Source organism: Argopecten irradians, chromosome 2 (assembly GCF_041381155.1).
Source record: "Argopecten irradians isolate NY chromosome 2, Ai_NY, whole genome shotgun sequence".
In the NCBI taxonomy this organism is placed as follows: Eukaryota; Metazoa; Mollusca; class Bivalvia; order Pectinida; family Pectinidae; genus Argopecten; species Argopecten irradians.
In genome coordinates this window covers 3,038,112-3,062,404 of record NC_091135.1, presented here as the reverse complement: position 1 = coordinate 3,062,404, position 24,293 = coordinate 3,038,112, and the positions used below count along the sequence as shown (strand labels likewise).

Sequence of the window (24,293 nt, the reverse complement as noted above, 5' to 3'; positions counted from 1 at the left end):
ATGATATTGAGACTATGATGACTTGGGGAAATCATGGTAATTATATACCTATAACATATAACTACGATGACTCTTGGGAATCATGGTATTATTAGAATCTGAATAAGAACGATAACCCGGGGGAATCATGGTATTATTAGAATCTGAATAAGAACGATAACCCGGGGGAATCATGGTATTATTAGAATCTGAATAAGAACGATAACCCGGGGGAATCATGGTATTATTAGAATCTGAATAAGAACGATAACCCGGGGGAATCATGGTATTATTAGAATCTGAATAAGAACGATAACCCGGGGGAATCATGGTATTATTAGAATCTGAATAAGAACGATAACCCGGGGGAATCATGGTATTATTAGAATCTGAATAAGAACGATAACCCGGGGGAATCATGGTATTATTAGAATCTGAATAAGAACGATAACCCGGGGGAATCATGGTATTATTAGAATCTGAATAAGAACGATAACCCTGGGGAATCATGGTATTATTAGAATCTGAATAAGAACGATAACCCTGGGGAATCATGGTATTGATTGAAGTATGCATCACTATGATGACCCGAGGGAATCATAGTATCGATAGAGTATGTACATTATGTATCAATTCGATGAATATGGGGAATCTTGGTCTTGATGAATAAAAAAAGCAAAAAGTGAATTTAGTGTTATGACAGGGAAATGATGTTTAAATATGCTTAAAAATTCATTATCACTTAATTTATGAGAGTAAGCGGCAGGCGTAGAAAAGTAGGGCAGATTACATTTGTCATCCACAGTTACGATAATTAAACGATATTCATGCGCCGCATACTTAATGCCCCTGGGTCACCGAACGGCGAGAAAATTATTCTTCTGCTATCAGCACCCTCTTTCCATCGCAGTTGATTTTTCCATGAGACAAATAACAATTAGAAGTTTGTTCAATGAAGTCAAGGGCTACTTTTTAAGCGGAAGATTTCGGTAAAGTGAACAGATGTTTTTAAAGTGACTGTGGAAGCGAAAGGTTATATAATGGACCAAATTCTTTGTGTTCAGAAGGTATGTGATAATTTATTATAATTAGTATTATAATAAGTACTCAATTAATTATAATTCTACATACAGATTGAATTTACGTTTTATTTGTCTTCAAACGACTAAAAAGGGGTGTGTGTTTTAGCGTGGTTCCAATGTGCGAAGTGCAATTGTATCAGTGTGTGTATACATTGTATATAAACCTATTTTATAGTTGAAATGAATGACACCCGTATATTATTGATGACATACTTAAGTCGTTTAACTTACTGTCAAGATCAATGCTTACGGTTAATTTAGTTAATTTAATTTACGGTTGTTTTGAGGCGTTAATGGACTTCAAACAACACAGTTCATGTTTATTGTCGGAAATCATTAACGTAGTGCATGCATTATCATGTGTACCTCATGTGCTGTTCGTACCTATGATTATATGTGTATATCTAATACTTACATATTACGCATACAATCTGTATAACACACTGTATAGATATTACTCATCTCTCTAGAAATACATTTACTTTGTATGAGTTAACACAAATCTGTAAATACATGTACTATGTGTTCTCTTTCTGTGATATATAATTGAACCTGTGTTTAGAGTTGTCAGGCGTATATTTGGCTCTACAATTTAACTAATTCTATAGGCTGTTTTGGTTTTGATTTTACACTATAGATATTTTGAAAAAAATAACATCAGCTTCACGTTAGCGTTAGAAAACAATAAACATTGTTATACCCCTATAAAATAGTTCCTATATAAACTCTATTAACAAAAATGCCAACAAATGAACTGTTCCGTCGAGCGGTCCAAAGAACTGTTAAAATCGACTGTTAAAATGTGCTGTTGGACCGGAGTGACGTCACAATGGGGTATAACAAAACAGTTATCGACTGGGTTTTCGGGCAACAGATGATTTGTTGGACCCTCAAACAAACTGTTAACAGTTTGTCTTCGGGTCCAACAAATCGTCTGTTGCCCTCACCCCCAGTCAACAACTGTATACTATATGATGTTGTTCTGCTGTAAAATATGTGTCAATCTTAAATTAATGACAAAATGTATACATTCTTGTCCGAATCCTATACATTCATAATGTAATTAACATTGATATATTTCCATTGACCAACAACATAAATTAACGATTATGGAAGAACACTACAGAGACTCCAATAGAAACTTATAGCCTATAAAATCTATTTTAATTTACTTAAGGCGTTGCATACATATAGGTAACCGCATTACATTAAACCTATCTCGTATAATACTAAGGATGTTCGAACAACTGTTACATTTGCATCTGTCTTGATAATGATCAATACACATTTTGGTTGATTATTTCTAGCCTAAATCCATATACAGTAATTGAACCGATCCAATAACACTAAATGCTTACTAGGAACCGTTTTGGATATACCCCCAGTATATGTTTGTTCAGTGTAACCTTGCACATAGTAACATGCATATACATGCTTTTTGTACTTTAAAAAGACAACGTGATATAATGATAACATGTAGTGGTACTTATACGACTGACCTACATTTATCAGGAATTGCAAATACCTGTGGTCTATTATATGACATAAAGTATGTTTTCAGGGTATATGCAATACACACGGGAGGTGCAGATTTGTTGATATGAGGTTGGTAAGACTTAAATCCGTATTATTACAAAGTACACAGTACATTCTACTTCAAGTACTTAGTTTGGAACTAAATGCAGAGATAATACTCAATATAAAACACGGCAATAAGACATTGTGAAATGTTTACAAAATCTAATTTATGTACAACTTTACACTTGTGGTGGCTAGGTATAAAACATTAATGTAAACTGAAGATGAGTAAACATTCATAACTTCATCTATAAAGCAATGAAAAGGAACATTTGAATGCTTATACTAGAACATACTAAAGTGATTTGATTAGTTTGTTTAGTTTGTTAGTTATCAATGGTACAACTAAAGGTATTAGGGCAAAACTAATGCAGGAAAAATAAGGTAAGGTAATGAAATAAATATTCAGTAAAAAAGTAAACCATATATGGTCTCCAATGGCTGCTGTTTAATTTAAAATATTCTGAGCTGTAAATAAAGATTCCCCAACAAGTGGCTGTTGTTTATCATGTTTATCAAACTCGAGTTAGTAATTTTTTTAATTTCAAAAAGACATGAGATTTAGCGAGTGTCTTTTGAAAATTTGAAAATTAACTAACGAGGGCTAAGATAAAATATGTTATTCAATTAAAAAAAAGTAGATATGGTTCTTACTGAACAGATAACAGTGAAAATTGATGAAGATGAACAAATGATCCATTATATCATTAGCTAGCATTTATAGCAAGCTTACAAAGATTGAGATAAATTTGTTATGATACGTCATATTAATTAGCTAGCATTTATAGCAAGCTTACAAAGATTGAGATCAATATGTTATGATACGCCATATTAATTAGCTAGCATTTATACCAAGCTTACAAAGATTGAGATGAATTTGTTATGATACGTCATATTAATTAGCTAGCATTTATAGCAAGCTTACAAAGATTGAGATCAATTTGTTATGATACGTCATATTAATTAGCTAGCATTTATAGCAAGCTTACAAAGATTGAGATGAATTTGTTATGATACGTCATATTAATTAGCTAGCATTTATAGCAAGCTTACAAAGATTGAGATCAATTTGTTATGATACGTCATATTAATTAGCTAGCATTTATACCAAGCTTACAAAGATTGAGATGAATTTGTTATGATACGTCATATTAATTAGCTAGCATTTATAGCAAGCTTACAAAGATTGAGATCAATTTGTTATGATACGTCATATTAATTAGCTAGCATTTATAGCAAGCTTACAAAGATTGAGATCAAACAAAGATTGAGATCAATTTGTTATGATACGTCATATTAATTAGCTAGCATTTATAGCAAGCTTACAAAGATTGAGATCAATTTGTTATGATACGTCATATTAATTAGCTAGCATTTATAGCAAGCTTACAAAGATTAAGATTAATTTGTTATGATACGTCATATTAATTAGCTAGCATTTATAGAAAGCTTACAAAGATTGAGATCAATTTGTTATGATACGTCATATTAATTAGCTAGCATTTATAGCAAGCTTACAAAGATTGAGATCAATTTGTTATGATACGTCATATTAATTAGCTAGCATTTATAGCAAGCTTACAAAGATTGAGATCAATTTGTTATGATACGCCATATTAATTAGCTAGCATTTATACCAAGCTTACAAAGATTGAGATGAATTTGTTATGATACGTCATATTAATTAGCTAGCATTTATAGCAAGCTTACAAAGATTGAGATCAATTTGTTATGATACGTCATATTAATTAGCTAGCATTTATAGCAAGCTTACAAAGATTGAGATCAATTTGTTATGATACGTCATATTAATTAGCTAGCATTTATAGCAAGCTTACAAAGATTGAGATCAAACAAAGATTGAGATCAATTTGTTATGATACGTCATATTAATTAGCTAGCATTTATAGCAAGCTTACAAAGATTGAGATCAATTTGTTATGATACGTCATATTAATTAGCTAGCATTTATAGCAAGCTTACAAAGATTAAGATTAATTTGTTATGATACGTCATATTAATTAGCTAGCATTTATAGAAAGCTTACAAAGATTGAGATCAATTTGTTATGATACGTCATATTAATTAGCTAGCATTTATAGCAAGCTTACAAAGATTGAGATCAATTTGTTATGATACGTCATATTAATTAGCTAGCATTTATAGCAAGCTTACAAAGATTGAGATCAATTTGTTATGATACGCCATATTAATTAGCTAGCATTTATACCAAGCTTACAAAGATTGAGATGAATTTGTTATGATACGTCATATTAATTAGCTAGCATTTATAGCAAGCTTACAAAGATTGAGATCAATTTGTTATGATACGTCATATTAATTAGCTAGCATTTATAGCAAGCTTACAAAGATTGAGATGAATTTGTTATGATACGTCATATTAATTAGCTAGCATTTATAGCAAGCTTACAAAGATTGAGATCAATTTGTTATGATACGTCATATTAATTAGCTAGCATTTATACCAAGCTTACAAAGATTGAGATCAATTTGTTATGATACGTCATATTAATTAGCTAGCATTTATAGCAAGCTTACAAAGATTGAGATCAATTTGTTATGATACGTCATATTAATTAGCTAGCATTTATAGCAAGCTTACAAAGATTGAGATCAAACAAAGATTGAGATGAATTTGTTATGATACGTCATATTAATTAGCTAGCATTTATAGCAAGCTTACAAAGATTGAGATCAATTTGTTATGATACGTCATATTAATTAGCTAGCATTTATAGCAAGCTTACAAAGATTGAGATCAATTTGTTATGATACGTCATATTAATTAGCTAGCATTTATAGCAAGCTTACAAAGATAGAGATCAATTTGTTATGATACGTCATATTAATTAGCTAGCACTTATAGCAAGCTTATAAAGATTGAGATCAATTTGTTATGATACGCCATATTAATTAGCTAGCATTTATAGCAAGCTTACAAAGATTGAGATCAATTTGTTATGATACGTCATATTAATTAGCTAGCATTTATAGCAAGCTTACAAAGATTGAGATCAATTTGTTATGATACGTCATATTAATTAGCTTGCATTTATAGCAAGCTTACAAAGATTGAGATCAATTTGTTATGATACGTCATATTAATTAGCTAGCATTTATAGCAAGCTTACAAAGATTGAGATCAATTTGTTATGATACGTCATATTAATTAGCTAGCATTTATAGCAAGCTTACAAGAATTGAGATCAATTTGTTATGATACGTCATATTAATTAGCTAGCATTTATAGCAAGCTTACAAAGATTGAGATCAATTTGTTATGATACGTCATATTAATTAGCTAGCATTTATAGCAAGCTTACAAAGATTGAGATCAATTTGTTATGATACGTCATATTAATTAGCTAGCATTTATAGCAAGCTTACAAAGATTGAGATCAATTTGTTATGATACGTCATATTAATTAGCTAGCATTTATAGCAAGCTTACAAAGATTGAGATCAATTTGTTATGATACGTCATATTAATTAGCTAGCATTTATAGCAAGCTTACAAAGATTGAGATCAATTTGTTATGATACGTCATATTAATTAGCTAGCATTTATAGCAAGCTTACAAAGATTGAGATCAATTTGTTATGATACGTCATATTAATTAGCTAGCATTTATAGCAAGCTTACAAAGATTGAGATCAATTTGTTATGATACGTCTTATTAATTAGCTAGCATTTATAGCAAGCTTACAAAGATTGAGATCAATTTGTTATGATACGTCATATTAATTAGCTAGCATTTATAGCAAGCTTACAAAGATTGAGATCAATTTGTTATGATACGTCATATTAATTAGCTAGCATTTATAGCAAGCTTACAAAGATTGAGATCAATTTGTTATGATACGTCATATTAATTAGCTAGCATTTATAGCAAGCTTACAAAGATTGAGATCAATTTGTTATGATACGTCATATTAATTAGCTAGCATTTATAGCAAGCTTACAAAGATTGAGATCAATTTGTTATGATACGCCATATTAATTAGCTAGCATTTATAGCAAGCTTACAAAGATTAAGATCAATTTGTTATGATACGTCATATTAATTAGCTAGCATTTATAGCAAGCTTACAAAGATTGAGATCAATTTGTTATGATACGTCATATTAATTAGCTTGCATTTATAGCAAGCTTACAAAGATTGAGATCAATTTGTTATGATACGTCATATTAATTAGCTAGCATTTATAGGAAACATAGTTTACAATGATTGGAATCTGTTGGTTCATAATCATTATATGTTTTAGTTCAGCGATGGCATCCTCTTTTGAAGTGGTTTACAATTGTACTTAAGGACAGGGGAAGAACAATTCCCCATATGGATTTGGAAGAGTATGTTTTAACGCAAAATGTTTTGAAATATGTTATAACTAGATAAAGGTAAAGGTTCAAATCGATGAATTTGTAAAATATTTAATTATAATTCAATTTTGCTTGTTACGATTATTTTCATTGGCTTTAAAATTTACTTAATCAGCCCATAAAAGAAAAAATGGCGTCGCCATCTGTGACGTTGCTTCTGATTGGCTGAGATAACAGCATAATGATTTCATATACAAAAGAGTCCCAAAATGAATTTTGAGTATTGAAGAGATTATCTTTAGTAAATTGAATTATAAGGATTAATTTGAATAGATTTTTTATGTTATGGAGATATAACACAAAAATCTGAGTGTACTCTCATCATAAACAGCTTCGCGGTCCATTTAGAGTACACTCAGATTTTTGTGTTATATCTCCATAACATAAAAAATCTATTCAAGTTAATCCTTAAATATTTTATTCAAAAGTTGTACCGAAAGCGAAAGTGTCTGTTCTTTCACCATTCTTCGTCTTGAAACATGATAGTTCCTGCAAAGTTCCATCTGATTACGATTAGTCCGATTACTATGGTGTGGGTTTCAACAGTTATCTGTGAACCATGTACATGGATATTACTAAATGAAGAGGTCCCAATGGCCTGTTTCTAAACTTAGATTGCAGTCGGTATCCAGTGTTTCAATCACACGGTCGTACTGTTTCAGTACCATGCCGACCAGTTCATCCTCCGCAATGTCTCATGTAGCAGTTGCCTTCAAAATGAAATATATACATTTGTATTGAAGACGAAGTAAAGGCAGTTTTTCTAGATTTATTATTTTATTCGCTACTTTTGAAACTAACACGATTATCATATAAGAAATCATTTAAATCTGCTTTCATTATTTATATAAATTACATGGTGATATTTTTTTTTAATTCAAAATACTAATACCATCCATTACTATATAAAAGGCGATATGCTATTCGTTTATGTTTCTATCTTTTATTTTATATTATTACATGAATTGATAATTTTTATCTTGAAGTTACTGAAGTATCTTGTTTATTATATGATCATTAACTATTGCCTTACCTTCCTCACAAATTCGTCAGACCGGATAAACTCGGCCACTGATGTGCTTTTCTTCACTTGGAATGAAACCTGTGATCTGCGAAAATGAACCCTAACAAATATCCACTCTCTCCGTCTTTCTTGACAATGTCTGCCATCTAATAAACCCGCTGAAAATAAAGAGCATTCAAAAATACAATTGCATCTGTTGATGCACTGACTTTAGCATGCAAAGAAATTCAATGTGGTCAATAGTTGCTGATGTAATGATGGCTATACATAATCTTAATTCAATGTTTTAATATTTACCTTGAATATTGTTTTAACATAATTAAAATGTACATGTAAAGATCTTTGAAGACAGTGTTTTAATATTGATTTTGTTTAAATGTTAAATTATCTTGATTTAAATAAAGTATTACCATCAGGATATTTAAGGGTGAAACATATACTTAGAGTTGTATATTACATCTCATGTTAATAAATTTCATCATTTTGTACTTCATAATGGATAATATCAAATATATTTACTCATATGTGCAATGCATAATAAGTCTAAAACGAATTATTACCTTCTAAACGTTCTGTATCCATACTACTGATGTTATGTACGTATTGACCGTTATGGATACCATTCCTGTCATGGAATCGGAGTTATAACCCTCATTGTTGATAACCATACCATTCCTGTTAGCCGCACCACTCCTGTTAGCCGCACCATTCATGTTAGCCGCACCACTCCTGTTAGCCGCACCATTCATGTTAGTCGCATCATACATGTTAGTCGCACCATACATGTTATCCGCACCATACATGTTAGCCACACCATACATGTTAGCCGCACCACTCCTGTTAGCCGCACCATTCATGTTAGCCGCACCACTCCTGTTAGCCGCACCATTCATGTTAGCCGCACCATACATGTTATCCGCACCATTCATGTTAGTCGCACCATACATGTTAGTCGCACCATACATGTTAGCAGCACCATTCCTGTTAGCTGCACCATTCCTATTAGCCGCAATATTCATGTGCTCCGCACCATTCATGTTAGTCGCACCATACATGTTAGTCGCACCTTACATGTTAGTCGCACCATACATGTTAGCCGCACCATTCCTGTTAGACGCACCACTCTGTTAGCCGCACCATACATGTTAGCTGCAACATTCATGTTAGCCGCACCATCAATGTTAGCCAATACGTTCACCTCCGGTAAATAAGGTCACAGCAAAATGCATAGTAGAGTTTACCTGCAGTACTTTGAAAGTATAACCTGATACCAGTAAGTCATCCCTTGTAAATAAGGCTAAATAACTGATACATTCAAGGGTAAACACCTACCTATATAATACGTATGTTTGTAGTAGTGCGAGTAACTCCCAAGAAACTACACGCTAATGTATTTAGTCATAGTTCAGGTTGTAGTGTTTTTATTTGTATACATTGTATCTCTTGGTATGATCAAGTTTTGCTATATTTTTTTTTCTCACATAGGTTTTTTGGAAATAAGAGATCCTACCATAGCAAAATGGAGGAAAAAAACAACATATGTCTGTGTGCTCGTTTTTCAGCTATTATCACTCAAAGATACTTACATTTTGTAAGTGAGGTGTTTAATATGTATGGGTGTATGGATGGAGTAGTCGTCTCTGAAAATATAGCAGTTATGATTAATAATATTGACTTATATATTTTCTCAGAATAACAACATATGCTACCCCTACCCTTAATTTTGAGCAAAAAAATACCATTTTCAGCCATTTATGCCAAAATAAAAAAAGTTCTGGCATTAAACTGCAGTATTTTGTATATCAATAGAGAAAAGGTTGTTCTTTCTATATAAGGCAGAGAAATTGGAGGTCTGTGTGCTTACTTTTCGACCTAATTAAATATTTGTTATTTTTCAATATTTTAGAGTAAAAAATGAAAGTGCTCAATTTACAATTGAATGTGAAAACAAAGGGACAAAAGTGTATCATTTCACACGTAAAGCTTAATATTGTAATTGCCACGAACCTTGTAAAATGCAGCAAAAATAGCTCTTTGTAGCTAAAAAATACTGGCGCAGTGATGATTTTAGTAAAAACAAATGAATTTAATGAAACTTTGGTTCCACTCAGCTGCAAAGCGAAAAAAATGCACATTTTCAAAATGGCCGTAAAAATGGGTCAATTCTTAAAATCACCTTATAAAAAATCTACTAAGAATAGAAATGTTTTTTTGACAAAATTTGCGACTGACAACTTGCTTCAGATATTGATGAAATATATTTTAACATCTCCTAACTTCTTTGATCTATGTCAAAACGAGACTTCAACGGGACTGAAACCTCAGAGGTCTGTATCCCTAATTGCTTTGGAGAAGGACGAAGTATTAGCTGTGATAAACAATTAAACTATAATCTTGCCTCATTGTATTGTGTGTATAACTATAGCTAGTAACGTTTTGAATGCCTATAAAGCACGCCTTCGGTGTACTTGAACACAACTAAGTTGATAAAAGTGTGCTGTAAACACTGGTAAACAGAATGGCAAGGTTATTTGGTGACAGAAATATCTGAGGACTTGTTTTCTTGAAGTGTACAAGCTTTACAACAATTTGACAACGAGTCAAATGCAATACCAAATGATAGACTCGGGCCATGCGCATGTTTTATCGTCTTAATTACGCTCAAGTACACCTAAGAATGAAATATAGACAAAGGACGACATAGCCATTATCAGATGATAATCAGCAATAACTGAGTTACAGGAGATTATCATGAAGCAAATTACACTTCAAATAATATTTGAATTTATGTATATCAAGTCAAATATATGAAACAAGTTTTTAAATACCATTTGCTCACCAAGAGGACCAAATTTAAAAGAAAACAGCTGTATAAGTTAATAACAAAATCTCCAAGATTTAAATAGGTGTTATCACTATAATTATAATTCCCATTAGAGATATCACATATGCAAATGGATTATATCACTAAATAGTTATTTTTTAGTGAAAATGCACTCCATATATACTGCAGTATCAATTTTGAATGTTTTTATATACTTTATGACATGCATCTAATTCGTACTTTCCTCCGTAGTTTAGATAGAAATATTCGTGGTTAGTCAGTTGAACAAAGATAATAGTGATTCATAAAACATGATTCATTATTTTTATATTCAATAACATGGTTCGTTTACAAGTAGGAAAACAACAAAATTTCTGTACAGCATTTTAGTGTTATAAAATAAGAAGACAGTCATCTAACGCAATCGTATGAAATGGTTTTAACGCAAGTCTTTATGCACACCATTCAATTAACAGTATCTAAACCTGACATTCAAATACGTGATGGAACATGTACATGGTCACTCATGTGTCTGTATCAAGATTGAATCATATGTATGTGACCTAACTTAAAACATTATTTTAGTACCTTTGGCAATTATAAAAAAACAAAAGATAGGTTTTCAGTTTACACGCAGAACAGCTGAATACTTAAATCATATTAAGTTGATTCTGTCATATTTGTAATTTCAACATACTCGCAAAACAGTGTAGATAAACAGTGTAAATTACAAAGCATAGCCTCTTATTTCTTGATGATACCCGGTATAAGGAATAAAAAAACTAAAATGAGTCTAAATGCCATCAACATCAAAATACTTTATGCCGTAAATCTGCCATAAGCCATAATCTGTCAATAAAAGGCCTAATATTAGTATGTTTTTATGACATGACCTTAAGTTATCTAAATTAAAAGTATAATCGACCTTCCATAACTTATTTTAGATGATTTTGAAAAGCGGCTAGGTCTAAAAGGCAAAACAGATCAAATGTTATCCCAGTAAAAGTAAAGATAATTCTACGATTAAACCGTCATTTAGATGAAAATGATTTTGTTATTTCATTGTTTCATAAAAACGGTACTCACTACTTTAACATGTTTCATTTCTAATTGTTTTATAAAAAAAAAGAGAAATTCTAACGGTACAAGTTCTTGTTATCATTATATACACCTGATAGTCATGTAATAAACATAGCTATTTAAATAGCTACATGTATTTAGTCACTTCCGGTTTTCCTGGAAAGACAATCGAACCAAATCCTTAGAACCCGAGGTATAACTAACTTCAAGATCTTTACGAAAAAATTTCATTGTTTTCTTTATCAGGAACTTTAATATCTTTAACGAATACTTAACTGCTTTCTTTATCAGTGTTTGCTGTATAATTCATCACTTGGATACATTCACATGTCCGACGGCTAACGACGTAGTGACCGACATTTGTGGTAGTTTAGTAGCCCATGTCACAAATGTCACATTTTTTATTGACTTTCACTCAAGTATTTTATTGAATATTGGAAGAGTGTGTCTTTGTTACGGTAAGTTATTTAATGTGTAATGTTATTGATTTCAACAAAGGCTGTTTTAATAAATAAGTAACCACAAACAAATAAAGTCATTTATATATGTCATGGTTTGTATAGTACACCTCTGATGTGTCAGTCCCGTTGAAGTCTCGTTTCGACATAGATCAAAGAAGTTATGAGATTTCAAATAAAATTCATCAATATATGTAGCAAGTTTTCAGTTGCAAATTTTGTCAAAATATTACATTTCTATTCCTAGTATATTTTTTGATATTTTTTTTTTTTTTTTTTTTTTTTTTTTTTTTTTTTATAATTTTTTTATTTTTGAAATCATTTTCATTTTTACAGACAATACAGACAAAGACAATTAATTTAACATCATAAACACAAAAACAAAAGTATTTCATTTGTATCAATTTTACATGACATTCACATTTATACTTTTACACATACAAACACACACCCTCACACATATACCAAAGAGTTTACTTAAATTATTATATACATTCAAAGGTTTCCATACACCCACATTCGTTCAGACATACATGACATTTATAAGAGGTTAAGAAAGATAGGTTAGAGAGGAAAAAGTTGTATAGGAGGATAGAGTCGAGATGTGGAAATATGTATTTTTTATTTAATGGTAGAGAATTTGTTGAAAGTAATACCGGTAAGTTGTCAGGATTTAAAATTAATTATCCTTGGTTCTTAATTTATTTTCGTAAAAAGAGTTCATATATCAAATTGTATAAACGGTGTCCACTTACTCCAACTTTTTATAAATTTTGCTTTCAAAAAATCATTTTGACCATTTGATATGTGTCTGTGAATATTATAATATTCTTTTATATTTTTTGCCAATGTGTTTATATTTAAGGTTTTATGAAAACATCTTGTTCTGTAAATGTATTGTTTAATGATTAAAAGTATAACATTATCAACTGGTGCATTAAGGTTGTTAGTTGTAAGACCAAGAAGAAAGGATTGTTTGTTAATTGAAAAAGGAATATAAAGAGCATCTAAAATAGTTTCAAAGTTTTGCAATAGATTTTGTACTTCTCGACATTCCCACATTAAATGAATTATTGTTTCTCTCTCTGAATTACAGAAAGTACACATAGGGCTAGCTACTATACTATACTTAAACAATTTTGAATTGGTGGTCAGAATATAATGAGAAATACGAAACTGAAGCCATTGAAGTTTAGTGTTTTTTGTTACTTTAAAAGGAATGTTATAAATATGCCTCCACTCTTCTTCATCTAATAAAAATTCTTCTTGCCATTTCTGCTTACCTGTAGGTTCAGTTTCTGACTTATTAAGAATAGCATATAGAAATTTTGAATTTTTTATATTTGAAAAGAAAATCTGTATATTTAGGGGAACATATGGACGTATAAGTGGTAATAGATTTTGTGGCTGAGGGTTAGGCAGACGTTTACGAACAGCAGATATTAGTCCTTGAAATTGAAGGAAGTTGGTGTGTAAATTATCATATTTTTGTAAAAATTCTTCAAAAGAGTAAAAATTTATGTTTATTTGATCTTTCAGAAGATCAGCAATTGTGTGAACTCCTAATCTATACCAAGCCCTGTAGAAAACGGGTTTACCACCAACAGTTATGTTTTTGTTATGCCAGATACTTTCTGTTAAAAAGGATTTATTTTGTAAATCTTTAACTTCTTTGGAACTGTTCACTTTATACCAGGCTTTAAAAGTATCTTTCCAAAAATCATTTGTACAAAGGTTAATACATCTTAAAATATATTCACCACCAACATTTAATAGTAAATCAAAATCAATGTGTTCCTTTAAAATAGATTTCCATTTCCCTTCGCAGGTGTATAATCTCCTGATCCAACCTAATTTAAGGGAATTAATAAAAGCATTTAAATTTACCATTTTCAAGCCACCATTAAAATATTCTTGAACGATATTGGCTCTTTTAACTTTGTCTGTTTTACCATCCCATAAAAATTCAAATAAAATTGTATTTATTTCTTTTATAACCTTTTCACTTGGGTTGGGAAGAGATATGAATAAGTGGTTAAATTGAGAAATCATTAGTGATTTTATGATATGAATTTTACCAATAGGAGTCAGTTTCCTTTTTTTCCAGGAGCTGATCAGACTTTTTAGTTTAACAATTTTTTTGTCAAAATTTAGTTTTGGTATATTATCCAGATTTATATCAAAGTCAATCCCAAGTAGCGTAAATTTAGTTTTTCCCCAATTAAAGTTGAATTCCGGAAGCATCCTTTCGTTACTGTATTTCATACTACCAATCCAAATTATTTCAGTTTTGTCTACATTCATTTTTAGACCAGATATTTTTTGGAAAGAAGTTAGTTCTGTTAGAGTCTCACGAAGTGATTTCTCAGACCCATCTAATGTGAGAAAGGTATCATCAGCATATTGTGATGTGAGAATATCAAAGTTCTCTGTTATGATTCCATTTATATTCAAATTTTTTCTTAGTCGAATTGCTAATACTTCTGCGCAAAGAATAAAAATATAGGGAGCTATTGGGTCACCTTGACGACAAGATCGTTTTATATCGAAAAATTGAGAAAGATTTCCACCTTGATTAATTGCAGATGTAACATTGTTATGTAGAGTATTAAACCATCTTAAAATATCACTACCAAAGCCAAAAAAACTTAGAACTTTCCGAATGTAATTCCAAGACACGGAGTCGAATGCTTTTTCAAAATCGATCATTAGAATCATACCAGGAATATCATTATCTTCAGTGAATTTCATAATATCATACAGTAGACGTGTATTTTCACCAATATATCTCCCTGATAAAAACCCAGTTTGATCGTGACTTATAAGTTTATCTAAAACACTTCTCATTCTGTAAGAGATCACCCCAGAGGCAATTTTATATGTGATATTCAGCAAAGAGATTGGACGCCAATTTTTCAAAAAATGTCTTGGTTTATCACCTTTTGGTATGCATGTAATAATTCCTTGCCGCTGGGTTACTGATAATTCTTCCTTTGAAAAACCAAAATTTAAAGATCGAACTACAAATTTACCAATTTTGTTCCAAAAAAATTTAAAAAACTCTACTGTGAAACCATCTGATCCTGGACTTTTGTTATTCTTCATGTTTTTTAAAAAATAGCTTGCTTCTGTGAGAGTGATCTCCCCTTCTAGAGACTGTGACTCTGACTCTGTAAGTTTTGGTAGATCAGGGAAATTTAGGTAATTATCCAGATCAACATTATTTATATGTTTGTTCTCTTTATAGAGATTTTCATAAAACTGTTTGGTATTTTCCAAGATGTCTACTTGTTTATCTATTACTGTTCCATCTTCTTTTTGTATTTTGGGAATTATTTTAGAAACAAAGTTTCTATTTTCTAAGTTTAAAAAGTATCTGGTAGGTTTTTCTCCCTCTTCCTCCCACTTAACTTTAGATCTTATCACACTACCTTTTAATTTATATGACCGAATAGCTTCTAATTCTTTCTTTTTGTCTTCTATTTCTAAAATATCAGTATCTTCACTGTTTTCTAAATCTTGTATGGTCTGTATCAGTTTATTTTCTTTTAAATTTCTTTGGGTTTTTTTATGGGAAGAGAAGGAGATAGTTTTACCTCTAATGTTCATTAACAGAGTTTCCAAGAATAATTGTTCATCTATATTAAACTGTAAAATTGAATCATCTATGTCATCAATAGCATTTTGATTGTAAACAATATGGGGATTTTAACAAATGAAAATCTTTCTTTTTTCGCTTTGAGTATAGCCTAAGTTGTACCATTTTTTGCTTTAATTGTTTTTACTTATCATCACTGTGCCAGCACTGTTTGCTGTGTCGAGCTAATTTTGGCTGTAAATACTAGATTCGTGGTAATTAAAATATTTAACATATATGTGTGAAATGATACCCTTTTATCACTTTATTTTTACATTGAATGGTAAATAGCGCACGTTTCTGTTTTACTCTGAAATGTTAGAAAAAAAACCTGAAATATTTCAATGGGGCAAAAAAGTAAGCATATCGACCCCTATTTTTCTGCCAGATTTAGAAAGAGCAACCTTTTCCCTAGTATGCAAAATATTTACAAAAGTTTAATATCTGAACCTCTTCTTATGCTATTATTTTGAGAGAAAAAATCCTCATTAATCATGACTGCTAATTTCTAAAGAAGACTACATTTTCCAAAAATCTATATTAGAAAAAAAAGGTTTAATACAAGAAAGATTTTTACTTCTCAGCTAGGTACAGCCTTAAAGAGAAATTTTAGAGAAGCGAATATTCACATATATAGTTATATTAAACATATTCAACCAAGATACAAATTATCATATAAAATCATTGTTCTACATTTCGTATCAAAATTTTAAAACAAATAGATATTGACGAATTCAACATTAATGTGTTATAAAATGTAAAACTCTTATTTCGCACCGTTGAAATTCCTGATCATATAGCTCTAAACAATTAAGCTGATCTGATATGTAAGCTATACACAGAACACTATGGTATAATAAACTGAAGTTATTTTTCAAATTGTAATTATTCACTTTTTGATAATAAACGAAATTGAAGTATAATGGAACATGCTATCACTTGTATAAAGTGTCATACAAAGTCAAAATAGTAATAATAATAAAAACATCTTGTTATTAACAAGATTGTTAATGATTGTGTATGAATAGTTATTCAGACCCGATATAAGATGATTTGGAATACAATACCTTATTAGAAACGATAGTAGCAGATGTGTCAAATTTCCAAGTCCCAAACGTTCATATACTTCCAGATTTTAAGAAGAATAAATCTGCTGTCTATACACGATTACAGTCGTTATATATAATACGCATATACATGTACGTTCGGTGGTTTAAATATAGGACAATCGTGTGACATACGCAAGGCGCATTGTGTATATAATCTTAGCTATTGATTCTATATGTCCTTTATCTGTATTTAAAGCCTTTGTCAGATAGGGTGTATTACATTACCTATTGACAGTACACGGAATGACATAATTGTATTTATGTTAAATCACCGTAAACTGCTTGTTCGTGGGATCTTAATAAAATGACAAATTATGTATGTATGTATGTATGTATGTATGTATGTATGTATGTATGTATGTATGTATGTATGTATGTATGTATGTATGTATGTATGTATGTATGTATGTATGTATTTATGTATGTATGTATGTATGTATGTATGTATGTATGTATGTATGTATGTATGTATGTATGTATGTATGTATGTATGTATGTATGTATGTATGTATGTATGTATGTATGTATGTATGTATGTATGTATGTATGTATGTATGTATGTATGTATGTATGTATGTATGTATGTATGTATGTATGTATGTATGTATGTATGTATGTATGTATGTATGTATGTATGTATGTATGTATGTATGTATGTATGCATGCATGCATGCATGCATGCATGCATGCATGCATGCATGCATCTGCCATCACCTAGCGAGATATAGTCAACTGAAGTAAATAGTAAGTCGACTTGGCGAGAAAATTATGTCGACTCAACATTATATGTTTTTCGTTTTCATTAAATTATCTTATAGAAAAATGATAACTCATCAAGTGACTTGTCCCATTTTGAAATTTGGAAAGGCCATTTCAAGCGGTGGACGTATACGGCAGTATGAACGCATACATAAATATCTCGCCAAGTCGAATTATTATCTCGTCAAGTGGACGTAACTAATTATACAAGTCGACTTCATTGCATGTCACGCTATGTGATGACAAGTACCTGCTGCCATATAAAGACAGTGAAGTTGACATTGAATTGCAGCTGGAAATATATGTTATCAAGCTGCCAATGGACGGAATTAAATAACAGTGTACACATATTCTTATACACATGTAATTACTTCTTTAAAGTTCACATAGAAACCTCTCCAATATCCAATAGGTATAACCGTATCGATTTTTGTACATAATTTGAAATATTTTGAAATTGCACTACCATCACATGTATCTAATTCTAAACTCCAGTTCAAAACTGTTTACGATGTATTGAAGAGACCTGTAAAAAAGCAGAAATACCAGTCAGTGCCGTCACAATTGTCGTGCCAACGATCACATGCACAGAAGATGACTGTTCAAATGGCTCCGTTCTTGACGATAGTGAATTGGTTATTCACTATAGATGCAAAATATCTATCCATTATCTAATCATCGTTACCATGACAAATGTAAACAAAAGCACTGAACTGCATTAAGTTTGCAATCATTGGACTGGATAGCGGCATATTCAACATGAAAAACTAGCGCGCTTCATCAAATTTGTTGTTGCCTAGTTGTGATTCATTTTAAATGAAGGCGTCATTTTTAAACTATGATAGCATACCTCTGTGGAAGAAGGTACTTATGCACGCAACTAAAATCTTAGCTTTCGATAATAAAAGTAATTCTCTATTACTAAATATACGAAAATCGTAAATCGATGAGATACGTTACGGGACCATGAATAGTTATTTACAATGGAAAATGAAATATCTATATGATCGCATATATATATGTAGTTGTGCTGGGAATTAGTGAGTTATCATTTTATTGTTCATTGCTTTCTAAACTTTAAGGATTTGTGAAACCATTTATGAAGCTGTATGTGGATATATAACTGGAATTGTGAAGAATTTATGTGATTCATTTTTCTCTGTATTTCAGAATTTAGTATGTGAAGGCAAGTCTCCGATTTCACTTCAGTGGACAAAATCAGATGATATATATTTACATTTGGAATATTAATCAGTTGGATAAACAAGGAAAACCTAGTAAAATTGTGTAAATTAATTATTTCACTAATGTGTACCCCCTGAAAGCCCAATTTAAGGATTAAAACAACAAGATGAAACATGACAAAGTAAACCAAATGATAACTATTGTTTTTGCAATATGGATGTTTTACTTATGTATGTCAACCTACAAAGAGACGGTCAACAGTATGACTGTGATCAAACCAAAACCTTCCATTGTCAATTGTATGCATCCATACATGGAATATACTAACATGTCACAGAACAAAAGAATTATACAATTTTTGGATAGACGACATGTACAAAATGTCATAATTGTTTACCCTGCGCGTCTTCCTCCAAGACTGCACGTTAACAATGGAGGCCAGCGTCATGATGGAGTGTTTCCTCGCATCCTACCAGCCTATCAGACAGAAGGGGTACTGAGGGTCGTCTTTCCTGTCCATTTCCAGAATCCTGACAACCCTTATACAACTGTACGTGTTCGGATTCAAACCATCGACGGAGGTACTGGACCAATGATATCGGTGAGAAAAACGACCTAATCAAGCTGTTTAATACACAAGTTTAATCTATAGTTTATCTATAAAATCACATGACATTGTTAAGATAATACAGCATTACATTATCGTAGTCAGATATTTGTTATATTACTGATTTTGGTTAAACATATTCTGATATATTTGACCAGTAGCTGCATCATAGCCTTGTTGCTTTAATTAAGACATTATCCAGGCGAATAATGACAGTGAGTCACGCTGAAAGGATATAAGCATGACCGCTACGTATCGTTTTATTTCCCCTTCTCCGTTCTGCACGCATGTCATCGCGTTAAAACATGGTTTCCATGGTGGCAGTGCTAGGATACAGACGTCAGCCTCATTTGGACACCATTTTGCCCCTCACATCGCTGAATGGCTTTGTCTTATGAAACTGCATCCTCGAAATTCCAGGGTTTATTTTCCATGGGTTTATACAACTGTCGTGATATTAACCCCTGGCCTATGTCATAACAAACTGAAGGTTCTGTGTTTGACGGCAAACCAGTAGAAAAAGTTAGAATTTAATAACGGTACACTGTGGTGGACTGTGTGGCTTTGAAGTAGTTAGACATTACTTTCCCTGTGATCTTCAAAGGAAATTTGCCTTCTATTTTACTATTGGTAGTCCAGGGGTGGATTTTACAATAATGAAAGTAACTCCTGGGGTATCAAGGATAATATGACTGCATCATGATGATAAATATTATTGTTTATCTACCCCCAAGAAAATCAAAGTTAATATTAATTGATGTCCTTTCTACTTTCATTCTTGTAGAATGTACACTATAGGAGTGATGAAAACAACGTCAATTTGGCCCATAGCGACCATGGCGGCATGGGATATACAGGTAACATAAAATATTATTTAAGTCGTTTGAGGATACGAATTAGAATGGAATTATTTTCTCCTTTACTGAATGTGTGCCGCTAGAGGGCGCGTATGTTATCCGTGTTGATCAGGGCGACCACAATGCATAGTCAACACGTTAATTTTAAAGGTAGTTTTGAGGTATAATAGGTTAGGATATTAATGTGGTAAATGAGAAAGACGTACGCTGTAGTGAATTTCATTGTACATTATCTGTGTAATGCGGTAGTGAGGTGTGAAGTTGTTTAATATATACGTATTGTGGTATTATTCCGAATTTGCATATTACAGAGTTATCTGCACTTGCGGGTAGGTATTGATTGTGACGTCATGTGTTTGCGAGCGTAACGTCATACGTTTCGGAGAAAACGACGTGAATTGCGCTCACAAAATAATGACGTAACAATCGATACCTACCCGCAAGGGAGCTAACTCTGTAATATGCAAAGACGGAATACATGTATATGTAGTTAATAAACTCAGTCCGCGGCGTGGTCCCGCTTTTTGCAATTTACATGTTTTGTTGAGTTATTTTTGTTATTAGGCACAAATGGGTTAAAGGAGAAATACTTATCTTTCGGATGGTAAACATATCCACTTAAATATAAAAACAACCCTGCTGCAAATAAAAAATGTACGCATATGTATTTGAATTAAAAGTCAAATACACAAGAACATAATGTACAACGAATTGTAGGGTAAATCCGGTTCGTATCCAGTGTATCTATACTAGTATTTGCTTATAATATAAATTTTGAAAATCAAAATTAAATGATAACATACAGTCATGCTAATGCCCATTTTTTCAAAGTCCTATGACAAGCCAGAATAATTTCAGTGTCATAATGAAAAGAAAGTTATAGTAGCACTTGACAATCATACTGAAGTTACAAAAGCGAACTAGCAAGCCAGGTAATACGTATGGTTATGTGTATGATTGTATCCATGCATCATTGGCAAATACTTATCAAAATAAATTTAGATATTTACTGAATGCAAAACCATAAATGTAGTTTAAGATGATCCAATCCAATGACATTCAATTAAAATAAACACTTGATCCAGTGATAAGAAGTGTCTATTACTGAGTTTGTAAATCAAACGGTGTATTTGAACTGAATATCATGTAAGATAATGCATTAATAATGCGGTACGGGGATATTGCAGCAAATCAAAGAAATGGTATTAGCCGGGAAGGAAGACATATAGGTAGAATAACCGTCAGAGTTCACTGTGGTGGATCGCATATTCAGCTCAAAGTATTAATGGGCACGTCTGTCTCTGGGTTGATAGGCTCCAGAGAATTTGTGAGAAAGGTATGACCCTAATCTGTATCTATAATGATAATAGATTTAAAATGCTGCTTACAGATGGACAAATATATGAAATAAAGAAAACTCAACACATTCTTTAACGTTTTCTCCCTGTCTAGTCGTCTAGGCACGGCGAAAATGTTAAAGTCTTTATTTCATCTATATATATAATAGATATTGTTATCTATATAGTATATATACATTATTGTAAACATTCATATTTTAGCAGGAATCAGATGTCAGTATCCATACGACATTTTGCGGGATAATATGATTGAATTAATTCAATATTATGTATGTTCTTAGTGTAGCCAATACAACTTCCTTGTTCTGGATCTTACTTGTTCATGATAATCGCATTATAATTTTACAGCACCAGAATAATCACGTTTACAATGCTTTATTTCAAACATTATTTCAATTATTCAACATTTAAAAACAAAACTGATATGTGACTAAATAAATACAATCTTTATTCTTTGAAAATTTGAAAACTATTTAATGAGAAATTAGATTGCGTTTCGTCTTTTAAATGTATTTTAACTTCTTGTATCAAGGTATCTGCTAAATGGAACATACCTGAGAATGATTTGAGAGGTATGGTACTGAGACAGCAAGGCCGATTGATTGAGACCCTCGAAAATGACTGTGATCTACATCTAAGTACAGGCCACTGGGACCTCTTCATTTAACTGATTAATGTTTGTTACCGCTATTTCTCATAAAGTACTCAAAGGGTTTATCTCAAATTTTATAGGTAGGTTCCCCTAAGGCACTCGTAGTGTCATGCTGTTTTGAGACTGATCGAAAAAAACCAATATGGCTACCAGGCAGCCATCTTGGATTTTGGCAGTTGATGTTTGTTACCGCTAATTCTCAGAAAGTACCAAAGGGAGCTATCTCAAATTTCATATGTAGGTTCCCCAAGGGCACTCAGAGTGTCATGCTTATTTTGAGACTGATCGGAAAAAATATGGCCGCAAGGCAGCCATCTTGGATTTTGATAGTTGAAGTTTGTTACCGCTAATACTCAGAAAGTACTGAAGAGATCATTCTTAAATTTCATATGTAAGTTCTCCTAGAGCCATATTTGTGCATATTGTATTTAAGGACTGATCAGTTAACAAGATAGTTGAAGTTTGTTACCACTATTCCGCAGAAAGTACTGAAGGGATAATTCTCAAAAGTACATGTTGGTTCTTCTAGGGCCCTAGTTCTGCATGTTGCATTTTGAGACCGATCGGTCAACAAGATGGCCGATCACCATCTTGGATTTCGATAGTTTAAAGTTTTAAAAGCAAAAGAAAGAAGTTTTAAGCTTGAAAAACAGAAAAAAGAAGTTTGAGTTTGAAAAGCAGAAAAAATGAAGTTTCAGTTTGAAAAGCAGAGAAAAGATCCATCTTTCATTTGTCAGACATAGATCAATCTTTGGTGGGCGCCAATATACCTCTGGGATCTCTTGTTATGTTGATAAGTTTACAAGGGTTATCTCCCTTTCACAACTGATTTTCAAGAAAGAAAAATATACACAGTTACTCCCCTTTTGAAAGTAGCAATGAAGCATGAGAAGTATTCTTTCTTTGCATAAAAATCAGTTTGAATTTCGCCTTGGTTAAAAGTTATCCAATGGCTTTTACTCACACACTACCCCCTAAACTCTTCATACAATTAGAGTAAAATGTCTCTTGAATGACATAAATGTTGCTTGTTTAGTATATATCTTATCGTCAGAGATTCACTAGAAATAGTAAACTATTAGCCATCAGGACTCGGTTGTTCAAAAGATGAAAAGCGTGATCACATATTTAGTGAACTTTTCAAATGTTTTATTTTCTGCAATATCTGTGATTACACTGTATATCTTTTTTTTCAAACAAATCATTAGGTAAAAAATGTGATACACACAATTTTATACAATTTTGTCAATTTTTTTACAAGATATAGTTTTATCTTAATAAAAATTGTCCTTAAACTGTTATTAGCCCAATAACCAATAAGCCCAAACATCTTAAAGGGCGAATATAATCATATGAAATACCGAGAATCACTGTGGTGAAAACTCACAAGGAAATCTCTATCAGGCATAAATTATGCAAATGTGACAGTATTGGCTATTTTTTGTTTTTCATCAAGAATCCAAAGAGCGCATCCTTGAACAAACTTAACGCTGCTGGTTATAAAAAAGTATAATAAAAATGAATGGGGATATTATTCGGTGTCCCTGACGGCACGCTTCAGCTCGATAGCAGCATGAAGTGGGCAATGGTTTCCAATTTTTCAGGGAGACAACATGGATATAACACAGCCTCCTAAAACATTTAGACGTAACACACACAACAAACTGCATGCAGGAAAAATCTTCATTAAATTACATTAGCT

The 24,293-nt window shown here is 31.7% G+C and overlaps 1 protein-coding gene and 1 long non-coding RNA gene across 4 annotated transcripts; one reads left to right on the top strand and one right to left on the bottom strand.

Moving 5' to 3' along the window:
• Window positions 1–838: 838 nt before the first annotated feature.
• On the top strand, window positions 839–24,293 carry LOC138314145 (uncharacterized). Of its 2 annotated transcripts, none has more exons than XM_069254323.1 (5): window positions 839–1,046; window positions 19,103–19,718; window positions 20,509–20,581; window positions 21,769–21,917; window positions 22,472–24,293. In XM_069254323.1, the coding sequence occupies exons 2-5, from the start codon at window positions 19,284–19,286 to the stop codon at window positions 22,604–22,606; spliced, it is 792 nt and encodes a 263-aa protein (XP_069110424.1). In that variant the 5' UTR covers window positions 839–1,046; window positions 19,103–19,283; the 3' UTR covers window positions 22,607–24,293. The 2 variants fall into 2 exon arrangements, with proteins under 2 accessions (XP_069110424.1, XP_069110423.1); XM_069254322.1 differs by lacking the exon at window positions 839–1,046 and adding an exon at window positions 12,138–12,427.
• Window positions 6,599–17,282, bottom strand: LOC138314147 (uncharacterized). Of its 2 annotated transcripts, none has more exons than XR_011207340.1 (4): window positions 17,132–17,282; window positions 9,652–9,705; window positions 8,075–8,223; window positions 6,599–7,751 (listed from the first exon to the last, which is right to left on the bottom strand). It is a non-coding gene; the product is annotated as an uncharacterized lncRNA (long non-coding RNA). The 2 variants fall into 2 exon arrangements; XR_011207339.1 differs by lacking the exon at window positions 9,652–9,705 and adding an exon at window positions 8,626–8,690.

What these genes read in the sequence shown, in the direction of transcription:
- LOC138314145 (XM_069254323.1), top strand. Translation starts at nt 19,284, where the DNA reads ATGAAACATGACAAAGTAAACCAAATGATAACTATTGTTTTTGCAATA. An exon ending in GTACTGGACCAATGATATCG is followed by an intron (nt 19,719 to 20,508) that starts GTGAGAAAAACG and finishes TCATTCTTGTAG; the next exon opens with AATGTACACTATAGGAGTGA. An exon ending in TGGCGGCATGGGATATACAG is followed by an intron (nt 20,582 to 21,768) that starts GTAACATAAAAT and finishes GGGATATTGCAG; the next exon opens with CAAATCAAAGAAATGGTATT.